Source organism: Lynx canadensis, chromosome D1 (assembly GCF_007474595.2).
Source record: "Lynx canadensis isolate LIC74 chromosome D1, mLynCan4.pri.v2, whole genome shotgun sequence".
In the NCBI taxonomy this organism is placed as follows: Eukaryota; Metazoa; Chordata; class Mammalia; order Carnivora; family Felidae; genus Lynx; species Lynx canadensis.
In genome coordinates, this window is record NC_044312.2 from 102223232 (window position 1) to 102242925 (window position 19694).

The window sequence follows — 19694 nt, forward strand, 5'->3', positions numbered from 1 at the left end:
TAGATGCACCAAAGTCTTAATTTTCTACACAATGTCCATGAAAAGTTGCCGTCTCACATTTGCCAGATCACTTGATCTCAAAGGCAAGGCCTCTCTATTTCTTCCATGACACCATATGCCTTTATATGAATCACCTCTTTGTCAATTGTGTATTATCCTTTCCACCTGCCATTACCAGTGAAAGTACAGAGTAGACTGATAAGCCCATCTATGAACTATGTCCTAACAATAATAGAATGGTACTGATCCTTCAATAAGAACAGGAACTCTCCTGCTTAGTCTTTCCCAGATGTCTAATGTCAGGATCTGAATATCACACTGGTGAGATTTGGCAGCATTCCCAGTAAATGTATTCTAAGAGAGTTTTGTTATCCCATAAGCCAGTAAAATGAAATATGGAGACTAATTCCCATTTCAAATGTGATTTTATGACTTGAGGGAGATTTAAACCATACACTTGAACTCTTCTTTTTATGGGAGAGAGTACCAAATCCAAAGAGATCAGGGATGAATTGTCCAAGTTTACACAGTATCTTTGCACAACTCCCAGAACTAGTACGTGGAAATACTGTCTTCCAGGTCAATAATATTTCCAAAACTTCCTGTTAGAGACCTGTTTAGGGTAATCTGTCATTAGCTTAAAATATTATTTGTAACTATTGATGATTGATTTTTTAAATGTTTTTGCTTCTTGTAACAGGTTAAAACTGACCAATGGAAGATAAGAATCAGACTGAAGTGACTGAATTTCTTTTCTTGGGTCTCACAGACATTCTCCAAGAGCAGATTGTCCTCTTTGTCATGCTCTTCATTGTCTATCTTGTCACCCTGGGGGGTAACATAGGGATGATCATTCTCATATGGACTGATCTCAGATTCCACACTCCTATGTACTTTTTTCTCAGCCACTTGTCCTTTGTAGATATTTGTTCCTCTTCTTCCATTGCCCCCAAGATGCTGTGTGATATCTTTGCAGAGAAAAAAGGTATCTCTTTCATGGGTTGTGCTACACAGATGTGGTTCTCTGGTTTCTTTGTGGCAACTGAATGTTTCCTCCTGGCTTCCATGGCATATGACCGGTATATGGCTATCTGTAAGCCCTTGTTGTATACACTCATCATGTCCCAGAGGGTCTGTGTGCAGCTGGTAGTAGGGCCTTATGCCATGGCTCTTCTAAGCACAATGACCCATACAATTCTCACTTTTCGCTTACCCTTCTGTGGTACCAATATCATCAATCACTTCTTCTGTGACATTTCACCACTGCTTTCCTTAGCATGTGCAGACACCTTGATCAATAAATTAGTGCTGTTCATCTTGGCTGGAGCTGTAGTAATGCTCAGTGGCTTGATCATCATGGTCTCCTATGTTTGCATCCTGGTGGCCATCTTGAAGATGCAGACTGCTGATGGGAGAAGGAAAGCTTTCTCCACCTGCTCTTCTCACCTGGCAGTTGTCTCCATCCTGTATGGGACTCTTTTCTTTATCTATGTTCAGCCTGGCTCAAGTCCCTCCCTGGATATCAATAAAGTGATTTCTCTGTTTTATACCGTGGTGATCCCCATGTTAAACCCCCTCATCTACAGCCTGAGGAACAAGGAGGTAAAAAATGCACTCAGGAGGAAGTTTGAAAGGAAAAATTCTCTAATGGTTTTGGCAAAATAGAACCCTTCTGTGTTGTACCATAGATGTTGGTGCAGGCTGTGTAGGAGAAAGATCACTGAAGTGGAAATCAGAAGCTGCATGTGAGTTCATGCACTACCAGGTCATAAGTGATTTGAAAAAGGACTAGTACTTACATATTTTTTCTGCCCCATCTTGTTGTCTGTGACATGACAAGAGTTTCAAAACAAAATAGTGAAATATTGAGAATATTAATGTGAAAATATACTGAAAGAAAACTTAGGTGAATATTTTACTATCATGGATATTTGAATACTATTTTATCCAGACAAGAAAACCAAAAGTTATAATAAAAATTCAGAGTACCACAAACAATATTAAAAAGTAAACAATAAAATGAGAAAATGTTTGTGACATGTGCCAAATAATGAGATAATATCCCTAATAATGAAAGAACAGTCTAAAATTCAATGGAAACAAAACTAGATAAATGGGGAAAAAATGAACAAGCAATTCACAGAAATGGTAATCCCTACACAGAAATGTGTGGAAAAAAGGTTCACTATCATCATTGGTCAAGTAAGTGAAATGAAATTAAAATGTCAGTGCAGTGCCTTTTAATATAGATGAAATATTATTAGTTTTCAATGACGATGAAGTTCCTGTTTGGCCATGTACATTCTGTGTTTTCTGTTGATAGTATGAATTCCCCATTACTCAAAAAATCTGGTAGTTTCCATATAAAATGATCAATTTACACAGCATTTGACCTAGAATTTCTCCTTTATAAATCTGGACAACAGAAATGTAAAGGCCAATGAATAAGATTACATATATATAACTATTATGCATGGAAAAGTAAAATAAGGAAAATAGTCTGTTTTACATCATTATAAGAAAAGTCAACTTGTGTTTGTGTGTGTGTGTGTGTGTGTGTGTGTGTGTGTGTGTGCAAAATGCACAACAAATGAAAAGATTAGATAAGGTAATTATGGACTGACCTGGAGAGGACAATTGTATGCAGTCACTGTCAGGTGGAAAAAAACTCAAGCTGAAGATCAAAGTGTAGTTATGATCACTAAGAACAAGGACGAAAGCTGTATAATAAAATGTGCATGTGCATGCAGGTGTAAATGAGTACAGGGAGAACTATAAAGGATGCACAGCAAGCTGTTGACATTGATCACTTCAATGGGAGCTGCATTTGAGGTGGGAAAGGAGAAGTTTTATTCATGTACATTTGAATTGCTGCTTAATCACACCCTCTGCCTTTACTTGGGCTCCATTTATATGGAGTTCCATTTACATCTTATGATTTCTGCTTTGCCAATTGTTCTTTATTTATTGGAGGATCTGACAGGACCCAGGGCATTAGAGCAGTCCTGGATACATACACACATGGTGGCTTCTGGGCAAGACTTCGCTCTTTATTACGGCCCACAAACATACCAGGAGCTCTTTCTCAAAAGCCATAGCATTCTTTTTGCCAATGGTATAGAATGGCTTCTGAAGCTCAGGACCAGCAGCATTCCCACTGAGGTTTGTAATAAGCTCCATGTTGCTTTTTTCCCATGACCATCACTTTCCTTATAGATCCTGTTGTATCACGTGGCCCAAGGGGCAGGGCTGCTTGTACTATACCTGGACCTGCTGCAGAGCCTCTCCTGTTCTGCATCCCACTTAATGCCTACAGCCTTCTGTGCCATTTGGTATCCTCGTTGGAGATCTATTCCTAGCTGTGGAATATGCTGCCTCCAAGACCCAAAGAGGCCTACTGGGACCTCTTCATGGTTCTTTCTTCATAAATTTTACTTCGAATGGAGTATTCTAGCATACCCCTAACCACTGGACCTGTAAAACTCACCCAACATTTCAAGTTCCTGAATCCTAACAGGTGTTTGTGTGTTCTGTCTCCCACCCTCTGGAGCACAGGTGTCTTATCAAGGTCTCCAATGTTCCAGCATCTGCTTGTGTAACCTGCTCTATCAGCATGATATTACCAATATAGTAGACATTACAATTAGTATCCACTAAGTGTAGTAGGTAGGATGCCAAATATCTTAGGGGGCCACATACCTGGAGACTATTTAGGAGGACAGGCGAGTTAATATAGCCTTGAGGAAAAATTGTAAATCAATATTGTTGTTCATCTCATATGAATGTAAATTGTTTCTCATCCTCCATTCTAGGCAGAATAGAAAAGGATACATTTCCCAAGTCATTAACTGCATACCATGCATGGGGGACCTTGTAAACGATCCCATGTAAGGTATGGAGCTGCTATTGGGCCACTATTTGGTTGAACTTTAAGGAGTCTACAGCCATTCTCTAAGAGCCATCTGATTTCTGGATGGCCAGACTGCTGACTTCAATAGAGAGATAATATGATTACTTCTGCTCTATCCTCTATGTCTTTGGTGGTGGCATTAATTTCTTTATTTACGTGTTCTGGAATCCTATCATTCTCCTTGGCTCTGGGAAGCCTGGATGCATAACAGCATCTCATACCACTGGCTTCCCACCAGCTGGAGCCCCTCTTATTAGTGCCTTTCTTTATTGTTTCAGTGGAAGAAGTGTCCTCTCAGGGAACATAGTCACTTGATATCTTTTTAATGGATAACTGATAGCATCATCATCATATATATTTACTTATATCATAATTCCTTTCAAGAGTCCTAACATCTCTGAGCCTTTGGGCCCCTTCTTCAATACTCTCCCATGGTAATAATGGTATTTCTACTGCACTTACTGTAGGCTGTCATTTGTTTCAAAGCTCAAGGAGATACCCTGATAGTACATAAGAATACACTCCTGGTGTCTTGCCTAGAAGGTAACTTTTGAGTCACGGGAGTTCTGCATCAGTAAATTCTTCCTCATCCAGCTTTATATTCCTCCCTCCCTAAGCACATTACCTTCAAGTTGTTTTCCATTTCTGGCTGGTACTTATTAGCCAAGTCCTGTAACTCTTTTTGTGAATAATAGGCCAATTCTCCTTAGTCTTCAGACCAAACCATTCTTTTTTTTTTTTTCTTTACCATGCTTTTATTGTTTGTTTTGTTTCAGGAATATGAAAAGAAACAAGATGTATTTTCAATATAGAAATAAAAATAAATACATTTTGTTTCTCCAACATTGGTTATATGAAGTTTCCTAAGTGTCTGGAAATTAGATGACAGCAAAATTAGATGTCATGCCCCATGGATCTCTTCAATCCTTTATGATCCCTGGCTTGGTGGGTGGTATATGGTAAAAAGAGATACTGTTGATAGATGACAACTGATGGATATCTCAAAACTTCCATGGAATATTATATTCTAAGCCTTGCTCTTGGTTTAGGCCTAAAAGCTAAAAGGGGAGGTGGGACATGATCTCAAGAAAAATATTTATTATCTTGTGTCACACCTCACTCAGGTGAGGGCTCTCTATTGTCTCTGGCAGCGGAAGGTTGGTCTCTTCCAGCAAGGGGGAGAGGGCTACTTTACAGGGTCAGAAGATTTGGGAAAAATGGAATATCTCAAACACATCAGATGTCTTATTCCCTATTCTCAGTGTCCAACTCCTTCCCTATCAGAATCCTGACTTTTATACAGGAAACTTGCAGAGGTTATGAATTCAGCTTCTTCCTTATTCTGTTTTCCAGTATCAGGTTGTTGGATTGAGTTTCTATGCAGTCTGGTCTCTAACTGTAGGAGATGAAGACCTTTTTAAATGTTGCCTATCTGATTTTGCAATCATATCATGCATTGGAAATTGGCCTGTTATTTTCATCCTTTAGCATGTGAGAGGTATTCATTTAACAACCAACTTCACAGTCCAATAGTTACCATATCTTCCGCACTTTCACAGCCTAGAGATAATTAAATAATTCAATGTGTAGGTTTCACCTGTACCCCAACCCAATCCACTGGTCTTAGTGATTGCAATGCTTGGGCATGCTAGTGGTTATGACTGCCCCATTCTACCATTAAGGGACTCTTGCTGCCAGCTGTCCAATGAGCGATCTGATTCCAGAATTCCACCCAAGAATCTGCTGAATTCATTGATCAAGCAAGTTACTAACGGGAGCCTACATTCAAAGGCAGGGGAAAAAACCTCAGTCTTTCAATGGAGGAATAGCACACATTTATAAGAAAGGAGGTAATAAGCTGTGGTCATGTATGAGGTAACCCAATAAAAGCTGTTGGAATTACAAAGCTGAACAAAATTTAGCACCCATATTATAAATAAACAAAAAACCCTCATAGTTTAACATGGTACAAGCATCTGAAATAGCTCAATCCACTTACCTGGATAGTTCAATGAATTTATAATACAAAGAGATATGGAAAACAATTCCTAATAAAATTTTGGATAACTATATTACAAAAAAAAATATCCTTTAGAAACTGCTTGCCCTTAGGCATTTTAACTCTCATTTACCTCTTGGATGACAAGAGGAGACTCCATTAAGAACAGACTCAGCATCTCTAAAACTTGAACCTAGCACAGAGCTCTCTAAAGAGTCTGGCTACAAGAATAAAGGACAATTCACTTAATAAATTACAGCATTTGGAAACTAGTCAGTCAGAGAAAGACAAATATATGACTTCACTCATATGAGGACTTAAAGACACAGAAGAGATGAGCACAAGGGAAAGGAAACAAAAATACTGTAAAACAGGGAGGGGGACAAAACATAAGAGACTCTTAAATATGGAGACAAACAGAGGGTTGCTGGAGGGGGTGTTGGGGGGGATGGGCTAAATGGGTAAGAGGCATTAAGGAATCTACTCCTGAAATCATTGTTGCACTAAATGCTAACTAACTTGGATGTAAATTTAAAAAAAAATAAAATAAAAAGTAAACTAAATGAATAAAAATTTAAAAAAAATAACAAGTACTTCAAGCTAAAGCTAAAAAAATAAATAAAATAAATTATAGCATTTGTAGTTTATATGCACAATAGAAGTTCTCGGCCTTTAACTGAGCCACAAAATAAAATGTTGCCATTAGTAATCAAATTTATGTGTCTAGAGGGTTTAATGCTAATGAAATAAGTCAGTCAGAGAATGACAACTATTATATGATTTCACTCATATGTATGTAGAATTTAAGAAACATAAATAAATAAATAAATAAATAGGCAAACAAAAAAACCCAGAGTTTTATATATAGACAACAAACTGGTGGTTTCTAGAGTGGAGGTGGGGGTGGGGGGGATGAGTGAAATAGGTGAAGGAAATTAAGAGTACACTTATGATGAGAACTGAGTAATGTATAAAATTGTTGAATCATTATAATGTCCACCTGGCACTAAGAAAGCACTGTATGTTAATTATACTTGAATTGATAAAAAAAAGTAATAATACATAATGTGAATTAAAATGTGGGTTAAAGGGGTGTCTGGGTGGCTCAGTCGGTTAAGCACTGGACTTCAGCTCACGTTTCATGGTTCATGGGTTCAAGTCCCACATCGGACTCTGTGCTGACAGCTCAGAGCCTGGATCCTGCTTCAGATTCCCTCTCTCAAAAATAAGTAAACATTAATTTTTTTAAATGTGGATTAAAAAGTCATAATTATGAAAAAGCAACTAAGCAGAATAAAAAACTGAAAGAAAATTGGCTCAAATGTTATAATTGCTTGTCCTTGGATGGTAAGATTCTGGGTAACATTTTTCTCTTCTTCCTTTTTTGTTTTCTAAAATTCATAAGATAAAGGTATTTTCATTTGAAAAAAAAAGGAAGTGCAGCATAAAAATTTTAGTAAATAGTGTATGGTGACAGATGGTGACTACATTCATCATAGTGGGCACTGAGTAATGTATATTGTTGACATAATATATTGTACACTCAAAACTAATATAACATTGTATATCAAATATACTTCAATAATGAAAAATGAAAATAATAAAATATAAAAATTAAAAACATTAAACAACAAAAAAGAGATCTGGATCTCAAGTGGCTTGGCTTAAGAATAAACGTCACAAGCAACTTCCTTTACAAATGCAAGGAATTCATTGCCACTGATCTCTTCTCTGCCAAGCCTGCTTCCCTGGGCAGAGGAGAGGACTCTGCCCAAATACTTTGCTGCAGTCCCACAGACCAAGTCAAAGCAAGATTGGCCTTTCTGTGGTTTAAAGTTTCACGCACTGTTTCCCTGGGCACTTTAAAAAGTAAATCCACTCATTGAATACAGGCATTTTTCAAAGATATAGAAGTCTTTTATTTAACCCTAAAAACTTGGTGTTGACCAAGGAAAGAGGCAAAGCTAAAATAAAACCAAGCATTATTGGGGGTCTCAGAACTGCAATTTGGGGGACACAGATTTGGGTAGCAGCCCAAACTGTGTCCTCTCAGACAACAAAAGTCAAGAGGTTATGAAGACATAAGAGATGGCTTGTATTTGTTGTTTACAAAGAATTTTGATTGGTGTTGGAGGCAGAAAACGAAACTGAATATAATTTGTTGCTAAGGCTATCACTGAGCAAAGTTGCCTAGTGTAGCAAGTTGCAGGTGTTTGGGCTGAATCCTTGGAATATTTGTGGTTTAGCCCCGTCCAAAAGTTGATGGTTTCACTGATGAGGACGCACAAAAGGCCCATCTCCTTTCTGGCCTCCTGGCTCCATTTAAAAACCCCTGGACATACGTGACCTCATTTCATCTCCCATTTCAGTGTCAAAGGGTAAGACTACAAATTTTTCGGCCTTCTTCTAACTGTGAGGGTAAAAAAAGCTCCGTTATTACTTGTATCCTAATGGCAGAGGCTTACGTGGCAGGAAAGGACCTGGTTTGTTTCTAGAGGCTTGACACAGAAATCTCTAGCAAGAAGTCTATAAAATTCCCTTTCGAAAATGCGGGCAAGCAACACAGAGATGTGTATCAGTAAAGAAACAATGGCCTGAAATCTGCAACACTGTGTGGTATCACCAAGGAAAACAATAATTTAAGCATCAGAGTAATTTGCTGTTTGCATTTCAGTTTACTGCTGGCAATGTGCCCTACTGTTGGGTTTGCTCTAGCCTCAAAAATTTACTGTTCCACTGTGATTGTTCCAAGTCGCTCCCAATTATTGGCGGTTTCCTTTCCTAGGCTTCATCATCATCGTCATCGTCATCCTCCGATGAAATCAGCTACAAATGTTTTTAATTATTGGAAGCATCAGTATTACTACCGTTTATGGAGGAACTGCTATGAAGCCTGTTCTCTGCTAAAATGTTTGCTAACATTTTATATTTACAACTCTTTAAGGTAAATCCTACACTGAAAGAAAGAAAATATCAACCCAAAGTCTTTAATCCAGCATGTATTAAGAGTGCTAAAATGTGGGGAGTAGCTTAAGATGAGTGTTCTGCGGGGAGCAAGTAGCTGAACGATTTTAAGGCTGATTGGGGATGGTCATTCGAAACGTAATTTTCTTCTAAGAATTATTCCCTGCACAAATTCTTGGAAAGTAGAAGGAAATGAGTCATCTTAGTCATGGGACAGAAGGTAGGAACAGGAAGATGGAATCTCAGGGTAACAGTTATTGGCTGCTTAAGTGCATTTAGGGATAAGAGGTTGCGGGAACATTTGGAAGCTACGAATTTTGCAGGATAGCTAAGGGTTAGTATTGTGATTGGCTGGGATGATTGCAATTATCTCTTGAGTTAGTAGTTAGCAGATACACAGAGGCATTTACACTCTAGGCACTATAAAATATGGGATTACAGTGGTAAGGAACCCACGAAATAGTATCATTGGTAGACTGTGACACGTCTCTTTAGACCCCCCACTTATCTTTCCTACTCTCAACCAAGAAAGCACATCCGAAGGATTGAAGGCAATTGTTTAAAATGCATTTGCACGGTGCCCGGGTGGCTCAATTAGTTAAGCATCCGACTTCAGCTCAGGTCATGGTCTCCGAGCCTGTGAGTTCGAGCCCCCAGTCAGGCCCTGTGCTGACAGCTTGGAGCGTGGAGCGTGGAGCCTGCCTCAGATTCTGTGTCTCCCTCTCTCTCTGCCCCTTCCCTGCTCACTCTCTCTCTCTCAAATAAGTAAACTTTAAAAAATAGAAATAAAACAAAATGCATTTGCGATGTTCACATGATCTTTCTGCATTGGTTCTTGCCTGTGCTCTACCTTTACACTTTTATCAGGGCTATTATAAGCTTGGCTAATGGAACATGTTATAGCGATATTCTCAATAATTTTAAGTGAAATTGTCCTATCAATGCTGATCTAAGATTTTAGTCAATTTTCCTCTATTGTTTTGCGAACCAGCAATAAAGCACAGACAGTATAGAATCCTCTGATGAGGGATAACACATAATTAACCAAGAGTTAGTCAGTGATTACCCTGGAAGTAACCACATATAATAAACACGGAGGACACTGACCATTCTCCAAAGCCTTTGATGGAGTAATAAAACATCCACACACGATTGCCACTAACTGCTTACTTTTGAGATGTGATTAGAAACAAAATTAACCAGTAGACAGTTCTTGTAGCAATTAGTATACTTGAACCTGAGGACCGTTCTTTTCACCTAAGATGTATACAAGCATTGAAACACATTTATGTTTATATCTCTTACTTTCACTAATAAAACATTGAGGACAGTATTTTTCTGATAGTCTCTTAGTTTTTTCCTGTAAGTCTAGTAAAGATGGATTCTTAAGTAATCAAACACTTGATAGAGACAACAGAAAGCAAGGAAATAATTTTGATAAAGCCCAGATTACTTAGAAGAGAAAGAAAAACTCTCACAATCTTATCAAGATAGAGCAATAGTCCAAGAAACCTACATGGCTTAGCAGATGAAGGAAAATTAAGTTTAGTTCTACGTAAGCACACCTCGTCTGCCAGCCCCGAAGACAGCAGGGGGTGGACACCTGCCCTTTCTTCTCTAACCTCAGCTCTTCTAACTTTCTAACGCAAGCGTCAGTCTCTAGCTGTGCGTAGGTGACTAGGCAGGCTTCCCACAGCAGAGGCCAGCCCACCATGCAGCCACTTCTTCCGTACTTTGCAGCAGTCCCACAAACAGGGGCATCGAAGCAGCTGGCATCTGGGGGCATCTCTGCACTCAAGCGGCGGTCCACCAGCATCCACACACAGGCCACCCCTCCCCATACAGAGGTCACGGGCCAACTTGAGATTTCCCTCCTGATGCCTCTTTCCCGAGACTCCATTCTTAGGTCTCCTAGCTGGCTCACCAATTGTTGGTTCCTAAACTTGGGAATTACCTAGGTAACATCTAAAACTGGCCGCTGTCGTCAGAGGGCAGGAGAGACTGAGGAAAGAGGCAGCCCACATCGTATGGCAGGTGGCAAGTTTAACAAAGAAGAACACTTCCAGATAATGCTCCTTTGGGACAGCAGCATGATGAGCATCTCTCCACACCTGCCTGCCGGAATCTTTTAAAGTTTATTAATTTTTTGAGAGAGATAGAGAGAGAGCATGAGCAGTGGAGGGTTAGAGAAAGAGAGAGGAGACAGAAGATCTCAAGTGGGCTCCATGCGGTCAGTGCAGGGCCGGATGTGGGGCTCGAACCCAGGAACCATGAGATCATGACCTGAGCTAAAATCAAGAGTTGGACACTTAACCGACAGAGCCTCCCAGGCGCCCCCTTAAACATTTATAAAGGGACCTTAACTGGATTCAGTCACATACGCCATCCAGATCGTCTCAACAACACATTACTCCCTTGAGGCTGCCTCCTTGAAAACAGCTCACTCTGTGGACAGGTGGGCAGAGTGTACATTCCAAGGACGGTGGGTGGGGGCCTCAGAGCCTCTGATTGCCCAGGTCCAGCTAGACGGTCAATGGGTAGCTACATCCTCTTGACGACCACCTCTAGTCAGCCAGTTAGCTAGCCATTATATTAAGCAATTATATCTTTTTTTTTTTAGTGTTTACATTCTTCAGAGGGAAAATTTTTCTCAATGTCAAAGTGAAGCATTTTCCTATAATAGAATTTGCTTTATCATCTTTTTCATATCATATCATTTCCTTCTCTTGAAGTTTCATAAAGTGTCATTTTCTTTATCTTTTCTTGTTTTTATTGTCTGTTTCCTTACCGGTTTTGGTTGGTTTCAAGTAGAAGAAAAGGGCAAAATGGCTTTATACCACTTGATTAAAAAAATTAAGTTCATTTATTTATTTTGAGAGAGAGAGAGAGAGAGAGAGAGAGAGAGAGAGAGAGAGACCTGAGGAGGGGCAGCGAAAGAGGGAGAATCTCAAACAGGCTCCACAGTTAGCACGGAGCCTGATGCAGGGCATGAACCCACAAACCCTGAGGTCATGACCTGAGCTGGAATCAAGAGTCAGATGCTTCACTAACTGAACCACGCAGGTGCCCCTATTCTACCTTCTTTAAGCAAAGTGTATGATATAACTTAAATCCTACATTCAAATTATTACGGATTGTGAAATATTTTTGCTTTAATTTACACGTCGCTCAAAAATGCTTACAGAATATGTCTTCTCTGCAACTCTCTGACATCAGGACTTCATAGGATACAGACCATTGTAAGACCATGTCCTTGACTCTAAAAGTCAGATGACAGTGGAGACGAGCTACTGGGGAAATGCTATGGCAGTTTCAGAGGTGGGAGATCATAACCCTTTTAGGGGATCCTAGAAGGTTTTTGAGAGAAAGTGGTGACTGAGGTCATCCAACCTATGTGTTTTAGTTTCTCAATGCTGTCCTGACAAATTACCACAAGTTTAGTGGCTAAAACAACACAATGTTGTATAGACAAATGTATTGATTTAATGCTCTGCAGGCTAAGGAGTCCAACATGGGTCTCACCAGACTACAGTCAGGTGTTGGCAGGATTGCATTGCTTCCTGGAATCTCTAGAGGAAACTGTTTCCCGGTTTCTCCAGCTATTAAACCCTGCCCACATTTCTTAGCTGATGGCCCCTTCCTTCATCTTCAAAACCCGCAAAGTTGCATATCTGCCCATGTTCCCTACTTACATCTCCTGAGAAGGGCTCACAGATAATCTCCTCATTCCAAGGTCCTTAAGTGAATAACATGGGTAAAGTCACTTTTTACCACGCAAGGTGACATGATCACCGGTCCCTGGGGTTAAGAGGTGGATATCACTGGAGACCATTATTCTGCCTATGCCACTGTTCCCTCAATGTGATATTTTCTTCTCTCCTTCATGAAGCTTTATTCCAATCAAGTTGAATGTTCCTGCCTCCCTGCCTCTGTTCATCTCCTTAGTTCTACCCGAAATGTCCTTCCTCTCAATTTCAGGTCATCTCAAGCTTGTCCACCTTTCCAAACCAATCTGCCCATGAAATATTTCCCAACCATTTTCGTGCACAATGACATCTCCTTCTTTGAAAAGTCTGTGCTTTGATTTACCTTGAACTCAGCCAGGGGTACTATGAACTTAAAGAAATGAGTATCCCGCATATTGATTAACAGCAAGTTTTGAAATACACTAGCAAGACTTCAGAATGAACCTGATCTGTGGCAACATAAACTCATTGTCCGAGGTACCCCAGAGAGAGTGGTCTTTGGTTTAGTCCAGCTCTTCAGGTCACTAAATAACTGAGGTTTTGATCCCGATTTTAAGGCGGATCTTCTTCTCTCTTTCTGATACTTCAACGTCCAGGTAAATTCTCGGGTCACCGAATGTAGAAATGCAAAGGTCATAGAAATCGTCCCCCTTACAGGGGAGGCGGAGTCTTATTCCTGTTTGCGTGCTGAGCAATGGAAGGATGGAAGCACGTTCCCCTCACCAAACGCCCTCACCTGGTAGGTCCACAAATGTCCACAACCACTGCCTGCCATTGCACGTAGATTTTGAACTGTTAGGCATGAAACGAAAGCGGTGTTTTTCCAACCACTTCAGCTCTCAGTGAAGAAGGGAGCTTTCTCTGAAATGCTGTGGCATATGTCATCTTGGATTTATCAAACACTGCTTTGAAAAGCGGGCTTTCTTTTTATGCCTAGGCACTATTTCCCGCGATTGATTTTAGTGCTGCCATTAATAAGCAATTCCACAGATAATTCTCAAGTAATGATAAACTCAGGGGGCACAAACATTATATTAACTATTGTTTTGTCACTGTAGCATTTCAGGGTTCAATCACTCTATCTTCAAAGTGTGAATATTTTTCTTAATATAGGAAATTGTTTGACCTGGTAACAAACATATGAATCTGGAATCTTTCTTACGGATAATCCTACACTTTGTGTTCCTTACTGTCATTTTAAACAGGTTGATGTGTTTTTACTCAGTTGATGAGTCAGAAAAATACTTAAAAATTTTGTAACAATAAAAATGGTAAGCATTTCACACATTGTGTTAATAAAACAGAGATCACTTTTCAGAATTTATGCCTTAAATAGTTTTATAAACATTACAGGGAATTAGGGGAAATAATTTTATTTCAATGAACAAAATATATTCATATATTCATGGAAATGTATGGTAACATTGCCGCTAATGATCGAGTCAGTTGAGACTAGAGTGGATATTTAATTTTTCTTTTGATTTCCATGGAAAGTTCCTATACAATATTTGATAGATTAATTAGTCTCAAAGGAAGGGCATCTCAGTGCCTCCCAAACCATTATATTTCATTTTTTGTATTATATGATATGATTATATGAATTACATGAATATTTTACTGGAAAATTTTCACTTCACTTAACCCCAAACATGAATCCTCTGTACTCATGATGGTTAAAGAGTAAATGTATCCAATCTCTCATTTGCAGGCCTGTCCTTTATAAACATAAAAATGACTATTATGTGTTTCCATAGAACTCCCCCTAGTAAATAATGCTACCGACATTTGTTGACATTTCTCTTTGTAAGCCTTTTATAAGGGGAAGAGATTAATATACACAGATATGAATGTTGTCTTCATTTCATCTGAATGGCACTATCCTCTCCATCAAAACAGGAACTGAAAGGGCTTTATTTCTGTTCCGTTTAGCCGACCCCAAATGTCTATTATCAGGGTCTGAATTTTTCATCATTTCTTACAATCTCACTGGTTACGGTATTCCTAGGTAGGCATTGTTATTCTGTCATGTGATAAAGATGACATACAGATACTGTTCTCGTTTCAAATACAATTTTAGAACCCATGGGAAATTTAGATTTGATACTTAGACTGCTCTTTTGATGGCAGAGGGTCCCGAATCCAAAAAGATCAAGTATAAATCGCGCAAGTTTGCACGGTGTCCCAACGGACAGGAACTATTCCTCAGGAATACCGTTGCCCGTCCAGTGCTGTTTTCCTAACTGCCTCCTTTACAGATTAAAAAACACTTGTAATACATTGAAGAAGCTGTGATGAATATGGGGCGCCTGGGTGGCTCAGTCAGCTGAGCGACTGACTTCAGGTCAGGTCAGGATCTTATGTTTTGTGGTTTCAAGCCCATGTCAGGCTCTGTGCGGAAGCAGGAGCCTGCTTCAGATTCGCTGTTTCCCATCTCTCTGCTCCTCCCCTTTTTGTGTTCTGTCTCTCTCTGTCTCAAAATAAATAAACATTAAAAATTTTTTAAAAGGAGCAATTTTGTGTATGCTAATTAACATTGCAAAAATAAAATGTACTTTTAAATTTCTTACACAGGTTACCACTGACCAGTGAATGACTATGTATTTTTCTTAGCCCCTTGTCCTTTTAGGTATTGTTCCTCTTGCATTGCCCCCAAGATGCTGTGTGATAACTTTGCAGAGAAAAAAGTCAGCTCTCTCAGGGTTGTACCACACAGATGTGGTTCTCTTCTTTCTTTGTGGTATCTGAATGGTTCTTCCTGACGTCCATGGCACATGACTGGTATTTGGCCATCGGTAAGCCCTTGTTGCACGCCCTGATTATGTCCCAGAGGGTCTCTGTGCAGCTGGTTATAGGGCCTTATGGCATGGCTCTTCTAAGCAGCATGACCTATATGACACTGACTTTTTGCTTACCCTTGTGTGGTCCAAATATCATCAATCATTTTTTCTGTGATATTTCCCTTCTGCTTTCTCTTACATGTGCAGACACTTCCGTGACTCAACTTACACTTTTCTTTTTGGCTGGATCTACAGGAATCTTCAGTGGCCTGATCATGATGGTCTCCCATGTTTGCATCCTGGTGGCCATCTGGAAGATCCAGACTGCTCATGGGAGGCAGAACGCTTTGTCCACCTGCTCCTCTCACCTGGTAGTTGTCTCCATCCTGTATGGGACTCTTTATCTCTGTTCGACCTGGCTCAAGTCCCTCCCTGAATCTCAATAAAGTGATTTCTCTGTTGTATACTGTGGTGATGCCCATGTGGAACCCCCTCGTCTACAGCTTGGGGAATAAGGAGGTAAGATACACATTTGGGATGAAGTTTGAAAGGAAAACTTCTCCAGCAGTTTTGGTAATTAGAAGTCTGTTGTGTTGTACCTTAGACGTTGGTTTATAACATGTCAAAAGAACACTGGGCTGAGAACTAGAAGTTCCCTTTATTCCTGAGTAGTTACCAGGTTACTTATAGACTGCTTATATTTTTTTCATCAGTCTTCTCCATTATAAAGTGAAGGGGAATACAAAATACTTTACAGATATATTAAAGGTACAAATGTACTATATGCGAACAGAAAGTACAGAGGAACATTTATATAGTCTCATATGTGGGAGGACATTTATTCCAGATTAGAGAGCAAATGTTGTAAGGGAAAGGTCAACAGTGTTCATTAATAAAGGTTCATACACCTTGTTCTGTTGAACAATGGAAAGTGAGAGGGCTTTTGCAAAATAGGTGACTTACAATAAGGTAATGTCCCGATGAGAAAGTCCTGAGCCCAAATGTACATGTGTATGACACACAGGAGGGACATGGGCCAATAAATGGCTCGATGAGCAATGGGTACAGCTGGAAATGGGAATTGCCAAAAATATAAATATACTAAAGGTTGCTGAACTCCACAATGGCTGGGAAACATGAAATTACAATGACAAGACAGTGTTTCTTTTCCATTTGGCACGTTAGCAGACATCACAACGATTTGTGCAATGCTGGTAAGGTTGCCAACGAATATAGATCACGACATTGCACTTAGCGACAGTAGCTAAGTATAGAACAGCTACATTTTCAGAAAGTAATTTGATGATTTCTGTTAAAATTCACATACTCGTTGACCTGGCTCTCTTACATTTGGAAATCTGTGCTGTCGCAATATCAACACCAGACATAAATGCTGCAACATCATTTGTGGGGGGGGGGGGGGGAAGGAAAGAACCTCAATTTGTATCATTAGGAGAAACATACATTCTCTCCTTGAAGTGTTGGGTGGCTAATTATTAAACAAAGTAAATTAAATATTAATGTTTTGGTTCGGAGGAAACGTCCTGATACAATCATTGATAGATAAGAAAAAAAAATCAAGTCAAACCTTAATCTGTAGAACCGATCACAGTTTGTGTGGGTTTGCAACTTCCTGGGGAGCTTCCGCTGAAATCCGCAACCCGCCCCCATCACCAAAGGCAGGGAGAGACCAAAGAGAGAAGCAGGCCACTCCGGAATGGTAGGGAGCAGGTTGAACAGACAAGAGAACTTACTTGCGAGGTTGTCCTGGGCGCAGCAGTAAGACCATAGCCCTTCTGCCTCCCGCCCAATCTTGAAAGATTAGATAGAGGCAGTCACACATGCCGTCCAGAGCGTCCAAGAACACATGACTGTCTCAAGGCTGTGTCCTTGGGGCAGTTTTGGGAGCCGAGAAGGCAGGCAGAATGCACGGACAGGGTCTGGGAGAGGAGCCTCCAGTTGCCAGGGTCCAGATCACAGATCAACCAGAGGTCAGATCTTCTCGTTGACCAACCCCCCAACATGTAAACAAAGGTGAAAAAGGTGGGGGTAAAACCTACCTCATGTGTAAAAGACATTGGTGTGTGCCTATGGACATGATCATAGAGAGAATTGTGCAAAGTCACTGGCCACGCTGTTAACATTGTTACTTTAGTAACATGACATTGAAAGGAGCCACAAGCAGCAGGAGCTTCGTGCTTGTCTGAGTTGTCGGACTTGTTTTGCAACAAATATGCTTAATTTCATAACTAAAATGTACTCTTGAAAAGCTGCCATCTGTGTCAAAACTGAAGGCATGAATAAGTGAATGAATGAAAATATCCATAAGTAAATAGATTTAGGCAGATGGACTCAATGACTTCTGGTAAAGCTATTTCTCCATCCGAACACTCTCTGGTTTAATGAAACGCTTTTACCTACTGGTGAATGAAATCTTTGTCAAAAACTAAGTAAAACCGAGAGATTCTTAGCAACTCTCTGCTCCCATCTCACTTTTTCCCTCTGAGGACCTGTATCTCCCCTCATCCCTCACCCTTCACCCCAGAATCTGTCATTTTTATACAAGGTGGTATGTTTTCTCCTTATTAACCACTTTGAAATGATAAAAAAAAATGCTGAATTCAAAATGGCACAATGCAAATGATGCAATTTGGAAAGTAAACTACTAAGTTAATTAATTATTAATATTCAGGTAAATTTTATAGTTTATGTAGCACAGCATTTCATACAAAGAATGTATGCTTCTCCTAGTGATACCCCTTCAGCTGGTTTCCTTTTATTCTCCCTACAAATGATGGTGCCACATGTGTATCTGAGATTTATATTTCTGTAGCACAGATTTCCAAATGTAGGAGAGCTAGGTCCCAGATTATGAATGATTAACTTTGTTAGTTGTTTGGGGCGCTGGGGTGGCTCGGTCGGTTGAGCGTCCGACTTCGGCTCAGGTCATGATCTCACAGCTCGTGAGATGGAGCCCCGCGTCGGGCTCTGTGCTGACAGCTCGGAGCCTGGAGCCTGCTTCAGATTCTGTGCCTCCCTCTCTCTGCCCCAACCCACTCACATTCTGTCTCTGTCGCTCTCAAAAATAAATAAACATTAGAAAAATTATAATTTGTTAGTTGCCAGTTTGGTGACATTTCCCAGCACCATTTTACTAAGACTTGATAAAACTTGGGCTTAGGTGAGCCAAAGGGAAATGTGTTTTCATCTAGAAAGATCAACAGTTTCTTCCCGGTCACACTTTGCCTTAAAATGACTCTATCCTGCATCTTCATTATATGACAGGTGTCAGATCTGTCACCTATTGAGATATGCATTGCCTAGTAGGAGAGCTGAAGTGTTTTCTTTGGTCCTAATTGCTTGGTAAACATTCGTGATGCAGGTGCTATTGAACGGGGATTGGGAGGAGAACAGCAGGAGGCAAGTGATAATTATAAATTTCCTGAATTGCTGTAAGGTCCTTGTCTAAGCGTATGCAAATATATTCAAACCAACTGTCTTCCTCTAGCTCTGGTTATTGCTGTTCTGATCTGCTCCTGTATTCTGCCGACAATTCTCTTCCTGCCATATTCACATGGATTAACTACTTGCTTTTCATATACTGTTTCAGTGTTACCTCCACTGGGGACTCACCCTAAGGGATGATCAGAGACAGTGTCAGTTAGAGCCCGTGTGTTGTCCTCTTACAGCACCATCTTCTTTTCCCTTGGACTTTATAGCTGTAACACAGTGCATCTTAAAATAGGTTTTTGTTTTGTTTTTATTAGTAGGAAATGTTCCCAACTGGTTCTTCCTAGAGGGCAGGGACAGAAATTCAAGTGCAGGTGCATTTTGCCGTTCATTTGTTTGTTCACCCCCGAAGTCGTTAAGTGGTTCTGCCTATTTTGTAAAGAATCGCCAGTTAGTCCCAGTATCAGAGGGAAATTGCCTGTCAGTTAAGGCCTCCACTCACTGAAGTCTCCCGATTTGTAAATTTGGCGCCCAGTAGACGGCCACTGACTTTTAGGAGGTGCGGTTTCTGAGAGATCAGATGTGATCCTTTGCTCCTCTGTAGGTGATGTGTCTTTCTGATTCTGCCTTCTTTGAAGATTGTTGTCTTTATTCTTGATTTTCTGTGCTTTAAAGAGTGTATGCCTAGGGGTGGTCTTTGCTGGCATTTATTCTGCTTAGCGTTCTTTATGTTGTCATGCGGGGTGGGAACTTGGGGACGGTCACCCTGATGTGGATGGATTCCTGACTCCAGAAACCCATGTAGTTTTTCCTTGAAACGTTGTCCTTTGTGGGTGTATGCTCCTCTT

General features: G+C 40.2%; 2 protein-coding genes across 2 annotated transcripts; both read left to right on the top strand.

The window, feature by feature from the left end:
• The first annotated feature begins 714 nt into the window (after positions 1-714).
• LOC115525862 (olfactory receptor 5G3-like) lies at positions 715-1665 on the top strand. The gene has a single exon (XM_030333273.1). The coding sequence runs from the start codon at positions 715-717 to the stop codon at positions 1663-1665; it is 951 nt and encodes a 316-aa protein (XP_030189133.1).
• Positions 1666-12120: 10455 nt separating this feature from the next.
• LOC115526407 (olfactory receptor 998-like) lies at positions 12121-19141 on the top strand. Its single transcript, XM_030333809.1, is given in 5 exon segments — positions 12121-12138; positions 15274-15313; positions 15316-15796; positions 15798-15915; positions 19007-19141. Coding segments are annotated over 5 exon segments (792 nt in total).
• Positions 19142-19694: the final 553 nt, after the last annotated feature.

Excerpts from the sequence above, each read along its gene's own strand:
- LOC115525862 (XM_030333273.1), top strand. The coding sequence starts at position 715 with ATGGAAGATAAGAATCAGACTGAAGTGACTGAATTTCTTTTCTTGGGT.